The sequence below is a fragment of the Diceros bicornis genome, chromosome 31 (assembly GCF_020826845.1).
Source record: "Diceros bicornis minor isolate mBicDic1 chromosome 31, mDicBic1.mat.cur, whole genome shotgun sequence".
Taxonomy (NCBI): Eukaryota; Metazoa; Chordata; class Mammalia; order Perissodactyla; family Rhinocerotidae; genus Diceros; species Diceros bicornis.
Window position 1 is genome coordinate 2,273,744 of NC_080770.1, and position 14,888 is coordinate 2,288,631.

Sequence of the window (14,888 nt, forward strand, 5' to 3'; positions counted from 1 at the left end):
TGGGGGGGCTTGCGGGCTTGGAAAAAAAACATGGCTGTGTACAGCTGTCATTCACGTTCCTTCTTAAATTCGATTTGTCTGAAAGACTGCCGAACCTGCTGTGTGGCTTTAAACAAACCACGAACCTCTTCTGGCCTGCAGGCGCCTATGCATAAGGAAAAAACAAATTCATCAATTCCTGCTAAACCAGTCCTCTGACCAGCCCCAGAGTGAGTTTAAGGAGAAGGGAACCCACGCACTCCAATTCTGTCCTAGACCCCGAATGGTCCACCACTGGGGCAAAGAGTAAGACCCTGCAGTCCTTACAGCAGCTTGCCCACTACAGACAGGAGGGGGACTGAGGTGGCCTTAGGGGGTGCTGACTCGAGGGGGGGCGACACGTGGTCATCCACATGTCCCTGAGGCCACCCTCCACGGGTCACTGTGTGGGATGCTGTAGCCCGCCCTCCTGGAAGGAGCTGAGGACAGGGAGTGACCCCCACCCCACACTGCCCTCAAGACACAAAAGCGTCCTCGAGGACTCCTGCAGCTCCCAGTCACCAGCTGCCTCAATGCCCGGGGGAGAATTCCCACCAGGAGGGAGGGAAGGAAGTCAGTGCCCTGGGGACGGGCTCCCAGAGAGGGTCTCGGCCCGGTTTCTAAATGACCGCTTGTTCCCTCCGTCCCTCGACAGCATCCATCAGAGGCCTGCAGGGTCCAGCTCAGGCCCAGGACTCCCCATGTCCTCATGGGCTCCCTGTCTGTGGGGGAGGCAGCCCTCGAATGTCCTTTACCAACATGATCACTGCACTGCAATAGGTGCCAAGGAGGCAAAAGACGGGAGCGGTGGAAGGTTCCGGAGCAGGTGACACTGGACCTGAAATCTGAAAGGAGAGAAGCTGACGTGGACAGAACAAGAAGAAGAGCATCTCAGGCAGAGAGAACAGGCAGTGCAAAGTCACTGGGGCGAGAAAGAAAGGGGGCTGGGACCAACACGTACAAGCACCAGAGGAGGGACCAGGGTGGGGGCAGATCCACGTGCCGGGCAGCAACACAGGAACTTGCCTCTAAGAGCAGGGCCAGCTTTGGGGAGCTGGTCAGGAATGTGATCCAACCTACACCTTTAAAAGAACATTGCGGGACTCAGTATAGTCCTGTGGAAGGTCATTTGGTGACACCTCTCCAAATGACAAATGCACACACTCAAGCCCAGTGGCTCCAGTCCGAGGAATGGCATCTGGAGAGCTGTGTGCAGTTGTGCTTAGAAGAGCTGAAAGGTTGGAAATGAACCTAAACACCCTTCGACAGGGACTGGTCACACACACTGTGGTACAAGGGAATGCTACGCAGCCATGACAAAGAATGCTGGCCTGTCACACACTCGACAGACGTGTGCTGTGTGTTCATCATGTGCCGAGCGTTGTTCTAGGCACGAGGATCCTGCAGAGAACAAAGGACACAGCCCACCCTGAGGGGCTGATGTCCTAGCATTTTAGCCACTTGTTTGTGATTCCACCCCAAATTTTTCACACATTTACCAATCTGTGAATGTTCACACTGAAAACAGTATAACACAAGCCTCTGTGCACACTGACAGCTATATAGACGCTTTGTGCAACCACATAGGATTCCAGGTATAGAAAAACACCAGTGCTCCTTGCCCTCCAGCCCCGTCTCACGAGAGGCCAGCTCCCCAGTAACCAAGGCGGCACCATGGCAAACTCAGGAGACCACACCCCGTCGTCACAGGCAACGTGAGCTCCAGACGCAGGACCACAGAGCTGAGACGACTCTCGCATCGTCCTGAACTGTAAACCACAGTGAACTCAGCACTGAAAAAAATCCACGGCGCACTGAAGAAAAAAGTCATGAACGCTGTGGAAACAGGTGTGATCCATCTAAAGCGAACACACGTGTGTCTGCCAGAGTCTTGGGAGGACTCTCATCAGAAAACGGCTGCCACCAGAAGAGGAGATGTGGGTCCAAGAGACAGGGCGGGAGAGAGGGAGGTCACCGTGTGCCATCTGGGACCTTCCCAACGTTGTGAGACATTCTGTATCTCACCCCCACCAGGGACGCCCGGCCCTCCTGTCTTACAGCTAAGGGGCCGCAGTCAGTCAGGTGTGAACCCAGGGCTCTGGGGCCCCCTGGGGCTCCTCAAGTCCCCGTCCCAGGGAAGGGCGGGAGCCACTCACAAGAGGATCCCAACAGCCCCAAACCCTCCCGACGTGGCCCAGCCCAGCTTGCGGGCAGAAGGGTCACAAAGATGAGACGATGGCACGGCACAGGCCCTGGCGTGGTGGCAGAGGGCCAGCGACACAAAGACAAAAGGCACAGGTCCCCGGACCAGGTGATTTCAAACAAGATGTTTTCAGTTTGTTTAACCACGACCTAAACAAGGTCACATCCTCATGGGTCCCTAAATGACCACAGACTCTTTCCACGGGAATGTTCCCACTCCCCCACTCTTTTTTTTTTTTTTAATCTCTTGGTCGTTTATTTGTTGAAGAAATCAAGCCTTCTGTCCTGCAGAGGTCCCACCTCTGGCGGATCTGGTGGGCGGCATCCCTGTGCTGTGATCCCTCCGTCCCCGGGGCTTCTGTCGAGCTTGCAGTCAGGCCCAGAGGCTCCGTCGCGTTCACTCGCCTCCAGCCACCCATTCTGGCGAGAAAGCCTCGTGGGCCAGCGGGCTCCCAGGCAGAGGCCCACGGTGCCTGCATCCCTGACGGTCAATGCCGACTCCGAGACCTCAGCAGGAGCCCTCGAGGATGCTTGAGCCCAGTCACCTCCTCCGGCCTCAGCCAGATCCTGAGGAGTCATGACCTCACCTGCCATTTGGTTTCCCAGAGTCACATGGGTTGGGTTCTTTCCCTTTATTTGTGGGGGTTCAAAATAACGAGGTGTTTCCCTCGTAGCCCCCAAGGCAACAGCTGGTCTTGCTCCTTATTATCAGTGAACTCTGGGATTTAACCTCCCCGAGACACGTTCCAATCCACCGCAGCCCTGCTTCTCCTCTGTTGCATCTTCAAGTTGTCCCCACGTCCTGTGATGTGGCCCTGGTGGCCTGTGATGAGGCTCCTGCTTCCTGGCATGACACGATGGTCCAGGCTCAGCTGGCGTGTCCCTGCGCCAGACCTGGACTTGGCCATTTCTCCAGGACCCCTGGTCCCTGTCAGGGGAAATGGAGGCTAGGGTGCCCACAGCTACGGGCTCGGGCCTTCTCTCCAGCCCCTCCCAGTAAACAGAGAAATATCTTTTAAATAAAATCATCATGAACATTACGTCGGCTGTTTTCTCCCGTGCTAAGAGCTCTGCTCCAATGACACCAACAGATCTACTTGTTTGCCTTAACCCATGATTAGGGGTTGCTTTTTTATTTAAAATTATGGAAATTATTTACATGTTCCAAAGTCAAATACATAAAACAAAACATATTCAGAGGTGCTCGGGTTCCATCATGTCCCCCCCTCCCCAGAGGTGATTTTTTTATAAGTTTTGGTTTATCCTTCCACAGCTTTTGGTTTTTGACATAAAGCAAGTGTGTAGATATTATAGCCCTCCCGTTATTAGATGAGCAATAGCCCGTTATATTTTTATCCACTGTTCTTTTTCTACTTAGAAATAGATCCCGGTACTCATTCCATAAAAGCATATAGAGACAACACCAGCCTTTTTCACATCTGCATAATATTCCACACATGGCTGCTTCCACCACTCTCCCATGGGTGGGCACCTGAGTGTTTCCCATCTTTCTTGATTACAAAGAGCACTTTAATGAACAGCTTTGTGCATACGTATGTTCCTGGTTTTTTTGCCAAGATCTTCAAGACAGGTTCCAGGAAGCAAGACTGCTGGGTCAGAGGGGAAAAGCACGCATCATTGTGCCAGATGTTGCCAAAGCCCCCTCCTCACAGATGCCACCACTTCACCGACCTTCTGGCAACACAAGAGCGCCATTTCCCCACAGCCTCACCCACCACTCAAGCATGGCGTTTGCAAACGCCCTCAGATTTCCGCCGGTCTGACGGGATCTCGGTGAAGTTTGCATTTCTCTGACCACAAGTGAGTCAGCACGTTCTTGAATGTTGGAGGACTGGCCACCGGTCCTGCTCACTGTCTGGCCACATCTCTGCTCATCTTCTGTGGGACTGTTGGTTCTCTCTTCTCTATTTTCAGAAACTCTGTCTATAGTAGAGATGTTGACCCTTTCCACCGTGTCACAACCGTCCCCCAGTTTGTCTTTTTACCGTTCAGGTGGTGGTGTCACACAAAGGCTGTTTCTTTCCCACACAAACGTTCGTATCTCTTCCTTAACGCATCTGGTGTCCGAGTCAGAGTCAGAGAAGTCTCCCGGCCTCGGCTGGTGGAGGCCGCCCTGTGCGTGATTCTGGCACCTGAGTGGTTCTCCCACCCATGTGGAATTCACCCTGGGGTGCAGCGTGAGGAGTGGGTCCAGCCTGACCTCCTTCCTCCTGGCTACCCATTTCCCCAGCATCACATTAAAAACTTCATCTTCACCCCATGGGTTAGAGGGGCCGGCCCGGTGGCATAGCAGTTAAGTTCATGTACTCCACTTCGGCGGCTCAGGGTTCACCGGTTCAGATCCTGGGCGTGGACCTATGCAGCTTGTCAAGCCATACTGTGGCAGTGTCCCACATATAAAAAATACAGGGAGATGGGCGTGGCTGTTAGCTCAGGGCCAATCTTTCTCAGGAAAAAGAAGAGGATTGGCAATGGATGTTAGCTCAGGGCTAATCTTCATCACCAAAAAAAAAAAAAAAAACCACAACATCTTCTCCCCACTGGTTCGAGATGTTGCCTACATTTTGGCTAAATTTCCATATGTAATTGAGTGTATACACGGATTTTTTATTCTGTTCCATTACTTACCTGCCTGTCCATATGCCAGAAGCACACTGCTTTAACTAACCGAGCTTTACGTTTTATAATATCTTGAGCCATCCCAGCCAAGAATTCAGACGTGACTTTTACAAGAGACCAGCTGGAGACGTCATGAAACAGAAAGCCAAGCCCACGACCCATCAACATCCAACGTCCAGAGCATGTGGTTCCTGCGGCTGCTCAGGCACTGCCCAAGGCTCCTCCGGGCTCCCCTGGGGATCCCCAGCTGCTCCCCTCCACCAGCTGGGGGGCACCTCTGGGAAGGAAGGGCCTGGCCCTCTGGGTCAGGGGTCCTCTGCTTGCTCCTCGGAGCTGGACGAGGCAGCCCCCGACTCGGGCTGGGCTGGGCTCCCGGGGCGGTGTCCATATGGAGAAGTGTTCCAGGGCTGCAGGGAGTCGGGGGGTGGGGTGGGGTCTCTGTCCAGCTGGCCTGGCTTCGGTTCCTGTTTTCTGACCCGCTGGAGATCTCCGCGTGGTGCTCAGCAGCTAACACAGCAGGAAGACGTGATGCAGCTGCTGTCCTGAGCGTCCCTTCAGTCTGCCCGAGAGTGTGGTCTGGAGAGGGAGCAGAGAAGGGGGCCCGCCCCTGGGAGACACAGAGAGGAAGCCCACAGCCCCTGCTCCTCAATGAGTCGGCACCCTGTGGGTGGGGGCAGCCGGGAAGGCACCCCCTGAGAGGCGGGCAAGAGGCAAGCGTCCGGGGAGGTCGGAAGGGGGTGGCCGTCGGGTGCTTCCTGGAGGCGGCAGAGGGAGCCTCTGCCGATTGGGGGTGAGGGCCAGCGGGGGTGCCCATGGGCGCACACCGGGCACGACGCTGGGAAGGAGGCTTCGTCTTGCTTGAAAACATGAGCATCATAAGAGCTTCTGGGCCAAAGTGGAACAGCTTTCCGGGTGCTGCATGAGCCAAGTAGCTGGGCCTCAGTTTCCCCATCTGCAAGTCACTTTGCAGAAAAGAGGAGCAAAGAGCAGGCCCAGAGTTCCCGAGTGGGCAGGAGCAGGCCCTGGGGTCAGCTGCCCCAGCCTAAGCCCCCAATTCAGGCACAGCAGATGGGCGAGCAGATCGGGGGGCCTCTTCAGAGTCCTGTTCTGATCGACAGAGCCAACATCCCCTCAGAGCAGCCTGGGACCACGGCTGGGTCTCCCTGTGTTCAGAGGCCTCCACGGCAACAGTGGCACTGGGGCCACACGTCAACCTTCAGCGGGGACCATGCTTCCGCACAGGGGCTCAGGCATGTCCTCAGACACACTGCCCTTTGCCCAGGCCCTTCTGGAAGCAGCAGTCCACAAGTGGACAGTGCTGAGGAGGCGTCAGACACCTGGGTCCCACTGTCAAGGGCTGCGTGGCCCTGGCTTGTCACCCCCCAACCCCCTCTCACCCTCCGGCCTCAGGCTTTTCATCTGGGCAATGAGGATCTGCCCCCTACCCCCAGCCGGGGCTGTTGTGAAGACAGAGAAGTTCCTGGGAAAAGGGCTCTTCTCTTAAACAGGAGGGTCCCGGGGCCTCTGCTCACCACTTTCCGAGTCATGCTTCTCCCGAGCTCAGGAATGCCACTGGATAAAAATACCCACAGGCGGCGGATGCCATCAGGTCCGGCCTGTCTGTGGGGCTCAGAGCTGCCGGGCAGCAGGCTGACCGCCACGGCCCAGGCTGGAGGGGGCCGGGAGTGGGGAGAAGGCAAGGAAGGGGCCTGGGCTTCTGAGGCCAGCACCAGGTGACCCCCTCGTGAGTCCTGCTGCATCCCTGCCGGATATCAGGTAAGGATGGAGACAGCTCCCAGGGCCCACTCACTCGGACCCTCTAATGCCCAGGAGCACCGAGACCAGCACACACTAACGCCCTGCACAGCAGCCAGATGGCTGAGCCACCACGGGGGCCCCAAGCACCAGGGCCGGGGGTGGCAAAGAAAGAAGGCATGGCTCTGCCTGTGGCAACGTGGGAAGGCTTCCTGGAGGAGGCGGCCTCCGAGCTGAGCCTCAGCTCATGGTTCTGGGCAGCAGGGCTTTAGGGCAGAGGCCTAAAGCAGCCAGATCAAAGGCCTCTAAATGTTGGTCACCCCACCCGCAGGGTGGGCAGCCCCAGGACGCAGAGGGCCAGTTCATCAGCCACAGCCAGAGCAGAGTGTCCAGGCTGGGGCTGCCTGGGATCTGTGTGCCACTCTCAGGAGGCAGCTTCCTCCTGCCCAGGAGCTCTCTCTCCTCTCCTTCCATGACAAGCAGTGGCTTCTGCTCCTCACATGGCCAAGCCACCCAAGGGTCAACATCATGACCTCTCGGCCAAGGTGGGAGGGTGGGACATGAACTTCATCGAGCCTCCTTGGATTGGAGCCCCGGCCGTCAGAAGGAGCTGCTGGTTTCAGGGTCAGGCAGCCTCAGGCACATCACCTCCCTCCCTGAGCCCCAGGCTCCCAGTGCACACAGCAGCCTCCCACCCCCTCCAGCCTCCGGCAGGGCCTCCAGCGGAGAGCCAGGCTGCCCCTCTGCCCCGGCACCCTTGCCACAGCCAGTGCCCACCCAGGCCAGGCAGCAGAAGACAAATGCCACCACACATTCGGAAAACGGCTCCCGGGGTCCTATCCTGGGGCACTGGCGGAGGACACCCCCACCCTTGTAACCTAACCCTGCCCTGAGAGTTAGGGCTGTTGACAGCACTCAGGGGGGCCTCGGGAGAGAAATGACTGCTCGTGGCCCTCTCTGCCCTCTGGGGTGCCGCCCGGAGGTTCACCCGATGTGCCCGAGGGCACAGAGTGAGCCACCTCTACACTCTGCCCCTTGCTCCAAGGTGCTTTCTTGAGGAGAGGGAAGCGGGAACCACCTGGCCCTCCCCTCTGTAACCAAATCCGTGGGGTCTGAGTTGAAAGGCACTAGATGGTGGGGTTCATCTCTTCACTCTCTCCTCTAGCAGCAGAGGCCAGTCACCAGTACACACGAGCTTCCAGAAGCTTCTCTGTGGTATCTCCCTGGGCCTACATGCTGTGGTCTCCCAGCACGGGTCAGATGCCCATGTCTCACCTTGAGCATGACCCCCTGCCACAGCCCCTCCTGGGCCCGGCACATTCTCCTCACAGACGGGCCTCCCTGGACACTGTCTGCCACCTCACGGGAGCCTGACACGAGACTGTCCCGGCCCCGTCGGTCTCACTGGTGGACAGGGTATTGAATTGCAGCGAGAGATGTCACACGAGCCAAGAGCTGGTTTCCATCGTCAGTCTGAGAAGGGCCGCAGAGCTCACCTGGCACCATCTCCCAGACGAGAGAGCTGGGGGCCGAGGGGGGCAGGCAGGGCCTGACCCAGACCCCCATCAGGAGCGGCCGAGCAGGCACGCAGCACAAGACCCGCGCAGCGGTACCTTGCCCTCCGAGTGTGGTCACAGAGCAGCATCCCCCAGGAGCTGCTGAGAAACGAGGACCCCCCGGGCTGCTGGACCTGCCGGACCACCCCTCCTTCAGCAGCATCTCCAGGGCACGCTGGCCTGCGAAGACCCTGCTCCTGCCGGCGAGGACGTCCCGCACCGGGAGGGTGAACTGGGGAACCGGCTTCTGCTGTAGGAGGATTCCCGGCATGCGACGCCTGCAGAAGCAGCCCTGCTGGAGTCTGGACCCCAGCTGCTCCTGCTCAGCTTGCCGTGACCTGTGTCCAGCTCTGGAGCACGTGTGGTTCATGTGTGGTTCGGGTCGGGAGCCTCTCGTCATTCCCGGGACGGCACATGGCAGGGCTCGCTGCACTTGTACGCCTGACACGCCAGCTCCCGGGCTGCGGTCACCCTGACCTCAGGCAGCTCGGCTCCGCCAGGCAGGGGTGTGTGAGTGTCCTGGGGCTGCCAAGACAAAGCCCCCAGACCGGGGGCCTGAACTGTCTCCCAGTCCCGGAGGCTGGACGTCCGAGATCCAGGTGTCGCAGGGCTGGTTCCTCCTGAGATCTCTCTCCGAGGCGCGTAGATGGCCCTCTCCTCCCTGTGACCTCACATGGTCATCCCTCTGAGTGTGTCTGTGTCCTGATCTCCTCTTCTTATGAGGATACCGGTCACCACCCCAATGACCTCATTTAACCTTAACCACCTCTTTAAAGGGCCCATCTCCCAACACAGTCACATTTGCAGGTACTGGGAGTCAGGACTCCAACAGATCTTTCTGAGGGGCACAATCTGACCCAAACAGAAGGACCTGTGTGAACCCACCATGAGTCCACACTCCAACACCTCCGTCACACAAAACGGCCTGTACCGCTGTCCCCTCAACAGCCAGGGCCTGGCGGCATCCGTGTCTTGGCCCCTCCCGCCCAGAGGCAGGTTGTCCTGTCGGCATGTGGCCACCTGAAACACGCCACACCCACCTTCCCCAGGACAGAGTGCCCCAGCCCCTCCCCCAGCCCCAATCCTGAGACACACCACTGCATGTGAAAGTCCCAGCACATGGGGACCGTGACTGCAAAGGGGCCCCCCCCGTCCCTCCAGCGCCCTTGGCACTCCCCGGGTGCAGGCCAAGGCCATGGGCACTGAGCTCTTGGGGAGCGCCGATTCAGTGCCAGGCACGGGCGAATGTTCTCTCCCACCTGAACAGCCCTGCCGGAAGATGCCAGCGGCCACCGAGCCTGCACAGAGGAGGAGACGCAGACTCGGAGAGCGCAGGGACCTGGCAAGGTGGCCCAGCCAAGGGGCAAAGCTCGGACACGAAGCATCGTCCCTGCCCCATGTCCCCACCCCCTGTACCGCCCACCCAGCCCTGCATCTCGAGCCAGGCGGCCTCCTGGGCCCAGACCTCAGTGCACGCTGGGGGGTTCCTTCCAGCCCCAGACCAGCCCCTCTCCTCTCACCACCTCCCTCATGCCCTCGAGGTCTCCTGGGTCCCCCCCAGCCGGTGGCCCCTGAGTAAGGGATGCCTGTGGTCCCACAACTAATGCCAGGCCATGAGGAGGTGCTTGACACAGGGACAGCAGCGGGTCCAGAAATGTCGGGCTGGGTCTGGGGCAGCAGTGAGGTGTCTCCAGACAGCCAGGGGACCAGGCCCTGCGGAAGGTGACACAGGGAGAGGCAACAGAAGGAATTCCCAGTTTTATCAGGAACTGGGGGCTGACAAACGAGCGGAGGAGTCTCAAAGGGGATGGGGGGAAGAGACCGGACAGCCCATCCTCCTCCAAACTCCAACCCCGCCACGCAGACCGCCACGCGGCCCGCCGCGCCCTCCACCCTCCCTAGCTGGCTTCCCTTCCAGGGTCTGCAGAATCACTGCCTGTTGGGCACTTCAGGACCCTAACACCCGAGCCTGGGGGCAGGCGGGCCCTGGGAGCCACAGAGTTGGGGGACGCAGCCCACACACTGGCCTCCTCTTTTGAAAAGGAGGGCCAGCCAGCCCAACAAACCGCCAGGGCCAGCTTCCAGCGCCATCAATGATTAATGCACCCTGTGAAATGCCGCCAAAGCCACTGGAAAGTTCTTGGGAACCCGGGAAAGGCAGGGTGGCGGGAGGGCGGGGACAGGAGGCATGAAGCCAAGTGTGTGAGCCGGGGCGGGGGGGCTCTCCACTCACTCCCAGGCCCCTCCCTAAACTCAGCTGCACCCGGATCTCTAAGCAGCTTGGCAACCAGAGTAGCTGCTGACCGAGTGGGGTGCTGTGCACCTGCACGGAGAAACTGAGGCACAGGGGAGGCGCTTGCCCAGGGTCAGTCAGCCACAGTGGTGGCCAAGACCCGAGGCCCGGCTGCGTGAGTAGGTGTGGTAAGGAGCAGCTGGGAAAAGACAAGAATCTCCACGTATCGTGTCATCCTGCAGCCCCCAAGAGCTGGGGGGTGGGGGGTAAGGGAGGAAGAGAGAGCAGAGGGGAGGAGGGGCTCCTGGGGCTCCTGGGGCTCCTGTCCTGGAAGCTCCTCGCTATTCAGGAGAGGGATGTGGTCCCCTGGGGGCAGCCTTCATCCTGCCCTCCAGAGGGGGGGCCCCGCCTCATGGCCAGGGCAGGGATGCTCCCTACCCAGATGATCCCGGCCGAGGGCCACCAGCCAGGAGGCCAGGACTCCTCTGTGCCCTCAGCTGGAGTGGGAGCCACGCACGGTGGGGACACGAAGGGGGTCAGAAGAGGCCTGGGGGGCAGTGCTCAGGGCGGCAGCATCCTGCTCCCTGACCCCAGCAGACAGGGCAGGCCAGGCGCGCACAGGAAGGGCTGCTCTCCTCTCAGCCGGAGCAGGGGTTCCCCGATGGGGGGGACAGGATATCCTGGCTTGCTTCCCCAGCTGCGCCTGGGAGAGTGTGCCCAGCCCTGCAGGGCCCGCCAGGACAGCAGCTCCCACACCCACCAGCCCGCCCAGGGCCCTTCAAGGCCAGGCTCGTCCTTCTCGGGCCGGAAACCAAGCCAGGCCCGGGTCGCAACAATAATCCTGCACGTTTCACAATCCACGTCACCAAGGACACAGCTCTTTCTCTGCCACTATCTCGGACACTCCTTAGAGCGACACCAGGGCTGGAGCGGGCCTTGTGCACCCCCCTCACAGGGCCATGGCCACGCTCCAGCCACTGGCCACAAGCTGCAGTCCCAGCTCGAAGGCCAGGTTCCCTCAAGAGACTGGCTGATTCAGAGAGCACCTGGGCTCTGTGAGTTTCCTGGAGACGTAGGGGTGAGGGGGCAACTTCCCAGGCCCCAGACAAGCCACGCACCCTGCCTGGCCAGTGTCCCCCTCCAGCCCCACCCGGCACGGGGGGAATGTGGCGGGTGTTCACTCCCCAGGGCCACAGCACAACTCTTGCAGGACAGGGCCCAGAGCAGGAAAAGACTGACCCAAGGTCACACAGCCACTCTCAGGAGCATCCCTTTCCCAGCTCCCCGAGGGGAAGCCGCCCCTGCCCCGCCAGCTCCTGGGGAGGCTGGGCAAAGGCAGACTCTGCTGAGCAAACTTCCGAGGGCTAAACAATCAGAATCAGGAAGAAAACACAAGTGTAAGCAGAGACTTCCTCTGGGGTGCGGCGAGCCCTCTTCCTCCACAGGGCGACGCGCGCCCACGGCCTGCAAACCCCGGACCCGAACCAGTGGTGTGTCTGGAGGCCCCTCACCCTGGCGGCCCTCCGGGAGTGGGGGGCACTGCAGACCGCCTGGCAATCCTCTGCCCACGCCTCCCCCCCTTTGCCTGGAGCTGGCGTGCAGGGCTCCAGGATGGAGAAACAGCTGGGCAGGGTCTTCCCCAGGACCCTGCTGTGTGGTCCATCCCACCCTGGACATCTCAGGGAGTCTGGGATCCAGCAGGTGAGGGCTAGGAGGCGGGCAGCCCACATGCACAGCAGCGCCACAGCCTGGTGTTGGCTGGGTGTTCACATGGCTGGTGTGGGACTCGGGGGGTTATCCCTTGGGGTCACTGCACAGGAACATTCCCCCAAACCCCAAGACAAGCCAGTGCTGCTGCAGCTGCGGGCAGGGCCCCCGTCTCCCACAGCCACGGTCACAGCTCACGTGCCCTCTCACACTCTGGGAGGCTGGGGTAGAGAAGAGGCTTGAAGATTGTGGTCCACCCATGTTTTCAGGGACATTGACCCCCAGACTTGCCTGCCCCTCAGCAGGGAGGGCAGCAACCCCCATATCACCTGCACTCACAGCGGAGCAAGGTGAGAAGCTGAGGCTGCCCCGCCCCGCCGCCCCTGCCCGAGATGATGCTCCAAGCTGGTTGGAGCCTGGCTTCCGCTGCATCCTGGGGGCCCTGGTGGCAGCTGCCACTGGGAGAAAACGGGACCTGGACGCTCCTCTGCCAGGTCTCCCCTGCCCGAGGCCAGCCAAGGCAGCAGGGATGAGCGCCGGGCACCACCATTAGGAAGCCAGAGGGAGGCCACCCGTGTGGCCCCCGGACGAGCCCCCGCAATCAGCGTGGGGATGGCTGAGTGAAGGCTCACAGGATAGAGGCTGGCACCATACCGAGAGGCCGTGGGCTGGGCAGCCAGGAAGTAGGACCATGGAAGGCAGGGAGGGCTCAAGCAGGCAGCAAGGAGGGCGGCCCCGAGGAGGTAACTTCCTCGTGCCCCTGTCCCTTTGAAACGGAGTGCCCTGCCCTGCCCTGCCTCACGCAGGCGCCACACCATGAATTAGAAGCACCTGGGTAACTGCAGGGGCCAGGTGCTGCCTGGAGGGCCCTGCCCTCTCCCCGTGCACAGCTTCCTCTGATTGAAGCTGGCAACGTGGCCCAACCCCTCCCCTCCGCGTGCCCCCTCCAGGCTCCTCGCTTCAATCCAAGTTTTCATGAGCTTGGTTCCTCAACTGGGGCAGGGGGCACTCCCCACCTCCGTGCTGACCCCTCAGGGAACACCACCGCCAAGAGGCCTGACCTGACTGGGAGGGTCTGTGATGCTGCTGCAGGAGCAGAGGGCCCTCCCCTCTAGGGGTTCCTGTCTTCCCTACAGGGCCACCCTGGGGAATCTTCTCCCCTGCACCCAAGAGCAAGCTCCCCCCGCACATGTCCTTTCCCAGAAGGATTAACACCTGGACCGTCCCTCCAGCGAGGAGTGGAGCCAACTTCTGGGCTCTGGCACCCCTCCCCAGCTGGCTCCCGCCACACACAGGCCCAGGCAGGGCCAGCCGGGAACTGCCCGCCCCCACAGGCTCAGAGCCACACGGCCCTGAACTTCAAGGGACAGGCTCCACGATGTTTCTGTTCTGTCTGTTAACCTCTTCCTTCCCTCCCGGCTGCTCCCAGTCGCAGCTCCGACCGTGGTCCGTGCGGCAGCAGGTGTCACGGGCACAGCGCTACCCCGACACCCCTCCCCAGCCCCGCGGAAAGCCCCTCGGTGCCGGGCCTCGGCCGCCGGCGATACTCACACGGCGAAGTGGTAGACGAAGCACTTCCAGCCCGTGGGGCGCTCGAGGAAGTTGTAGACACGGCCCTGGATGTGCGTGCGCGCGAGCAGCGGGCGGCGCGCGCTGTAGATGGAGACGCGCGGGTCGAGGCTCACAGGCGGCCGCGGGCCAAGGTCGGCGACGGCGGGGGGCGCGGCGGGCGGGGCAGGGGACGCGGGGGACGCGGGCCCCGGGGCGCCGGGCGGCGCGATGGGCGCGTAGAGCGCGCCTCCCGCCGGGCCGCCCTCGGCCAGCTCCAGCGAGAACGGGCACTTCTTGGCCAGGCCCGCGCTGCCCCGCCGGGCGCCCGGCAGGCGGCCCCAGCCCCAGCGCTTCCTCTCGGCCCTGGGCGGGGAGGAGGCCGCGGCCATGGCCAGGCAGGGCCCGCGGGGGCCGGCCGGGCGGCGGCACCGGGAGCTGCAGAGAAGGCGGGCGCCGGGGCGCAGTGCGGGCAGCCGCTGCTGCCAGCCCCGCCGCGGGGGGCCGCTGCCCGCCCCGCCCGGGGGTAGGGGGCGGGGCCGGGAGGGGGCGGTGGCCGCGGGCCAGTCCCTGGGGATGGCGTGCGCCGCCCCGGGCCGGACGCCCCGCCCTTGACCAACCGGCGCGCACGCGGCGCCCAGTCCGCGCTCACCTGCTTGGTCCCATCCGGGTGGGTGCCCACCTGTTCGTCCCGTCCCTTTCGCATTCACCTGCTGGGCCTGCCCGGTTCGGTGCTTGCCTGCTCATCCCCACCTGCACCCACGTGCTCGCCCCCCCACGCCCACCTGCTCTGCGGGCGCGGAGCCTCCAGCGGATCCGGGAAGGAAGGCTCGGGGTTGGCAGGTGCAGCGACCGCGAATCGCGTGGTCTGGGCAGGAGGGCAGGGTAGGGCTCAGGCGCCCGCTTTACCCTCTCTGAGCCTCTTCGAAGAGGAGGTGGAAAGTAAATAGGGAAGGAGGGGCGCCCTGGGGCTCGCGGACTGACCCTCTCGGCGCCAGGAAGACTGCGTGTTAGCCCCGCGAACACTCTGAACTTCCCGTGGGTGCCCGGGGGCGCACGCTGTGGGCAGAGAAGAATGATGTTGAGTCGGTGCCCACTAGGGCGGTCGGACCCAGGAGGCAAGACGGGGCCATCGACAGTCAGGGACGGCCCAGTGGGAACTGTGCATGTGGGGAGGCTGTGGGCGGCACAGCTGGGGCCTGGATGGAGTTTGACTGCGAGGCATGGTG

At 61.5% G+C, this 14,888-nt stretch overlaps 1 protein-coding gene across 2 annotated transcripts in view; it reads right to left on the reverse strand.

Annotated features, from left to right (window-relative positions):
- Positions 1 to 14,073, reverse strand: part of KCNQ1 (potassium voltage-gated channel subfamily Q member 1) — a 358,401-nt gene extending 344,328 nt beyond the window's left edge. For both annotated transcript variants that reach the window (XM_058526148.1, XM_058526147.1), the window contains exon 1: positions 13,663 to 14,073. In XM_058526148.1, the coding sequence (XP_058382131.1) occupies positions 13,663 to 14,051 (389 nt within the window). In that variant the 5' untranslated portion in view covers positions 14,052 to 14,073. The remainder of the gene's footprint in view (positions 1 to 13,662) is intronic.
- Between the last annotated feature and the right edge of the window lie 815 nt (positions 14,074 to 14,888).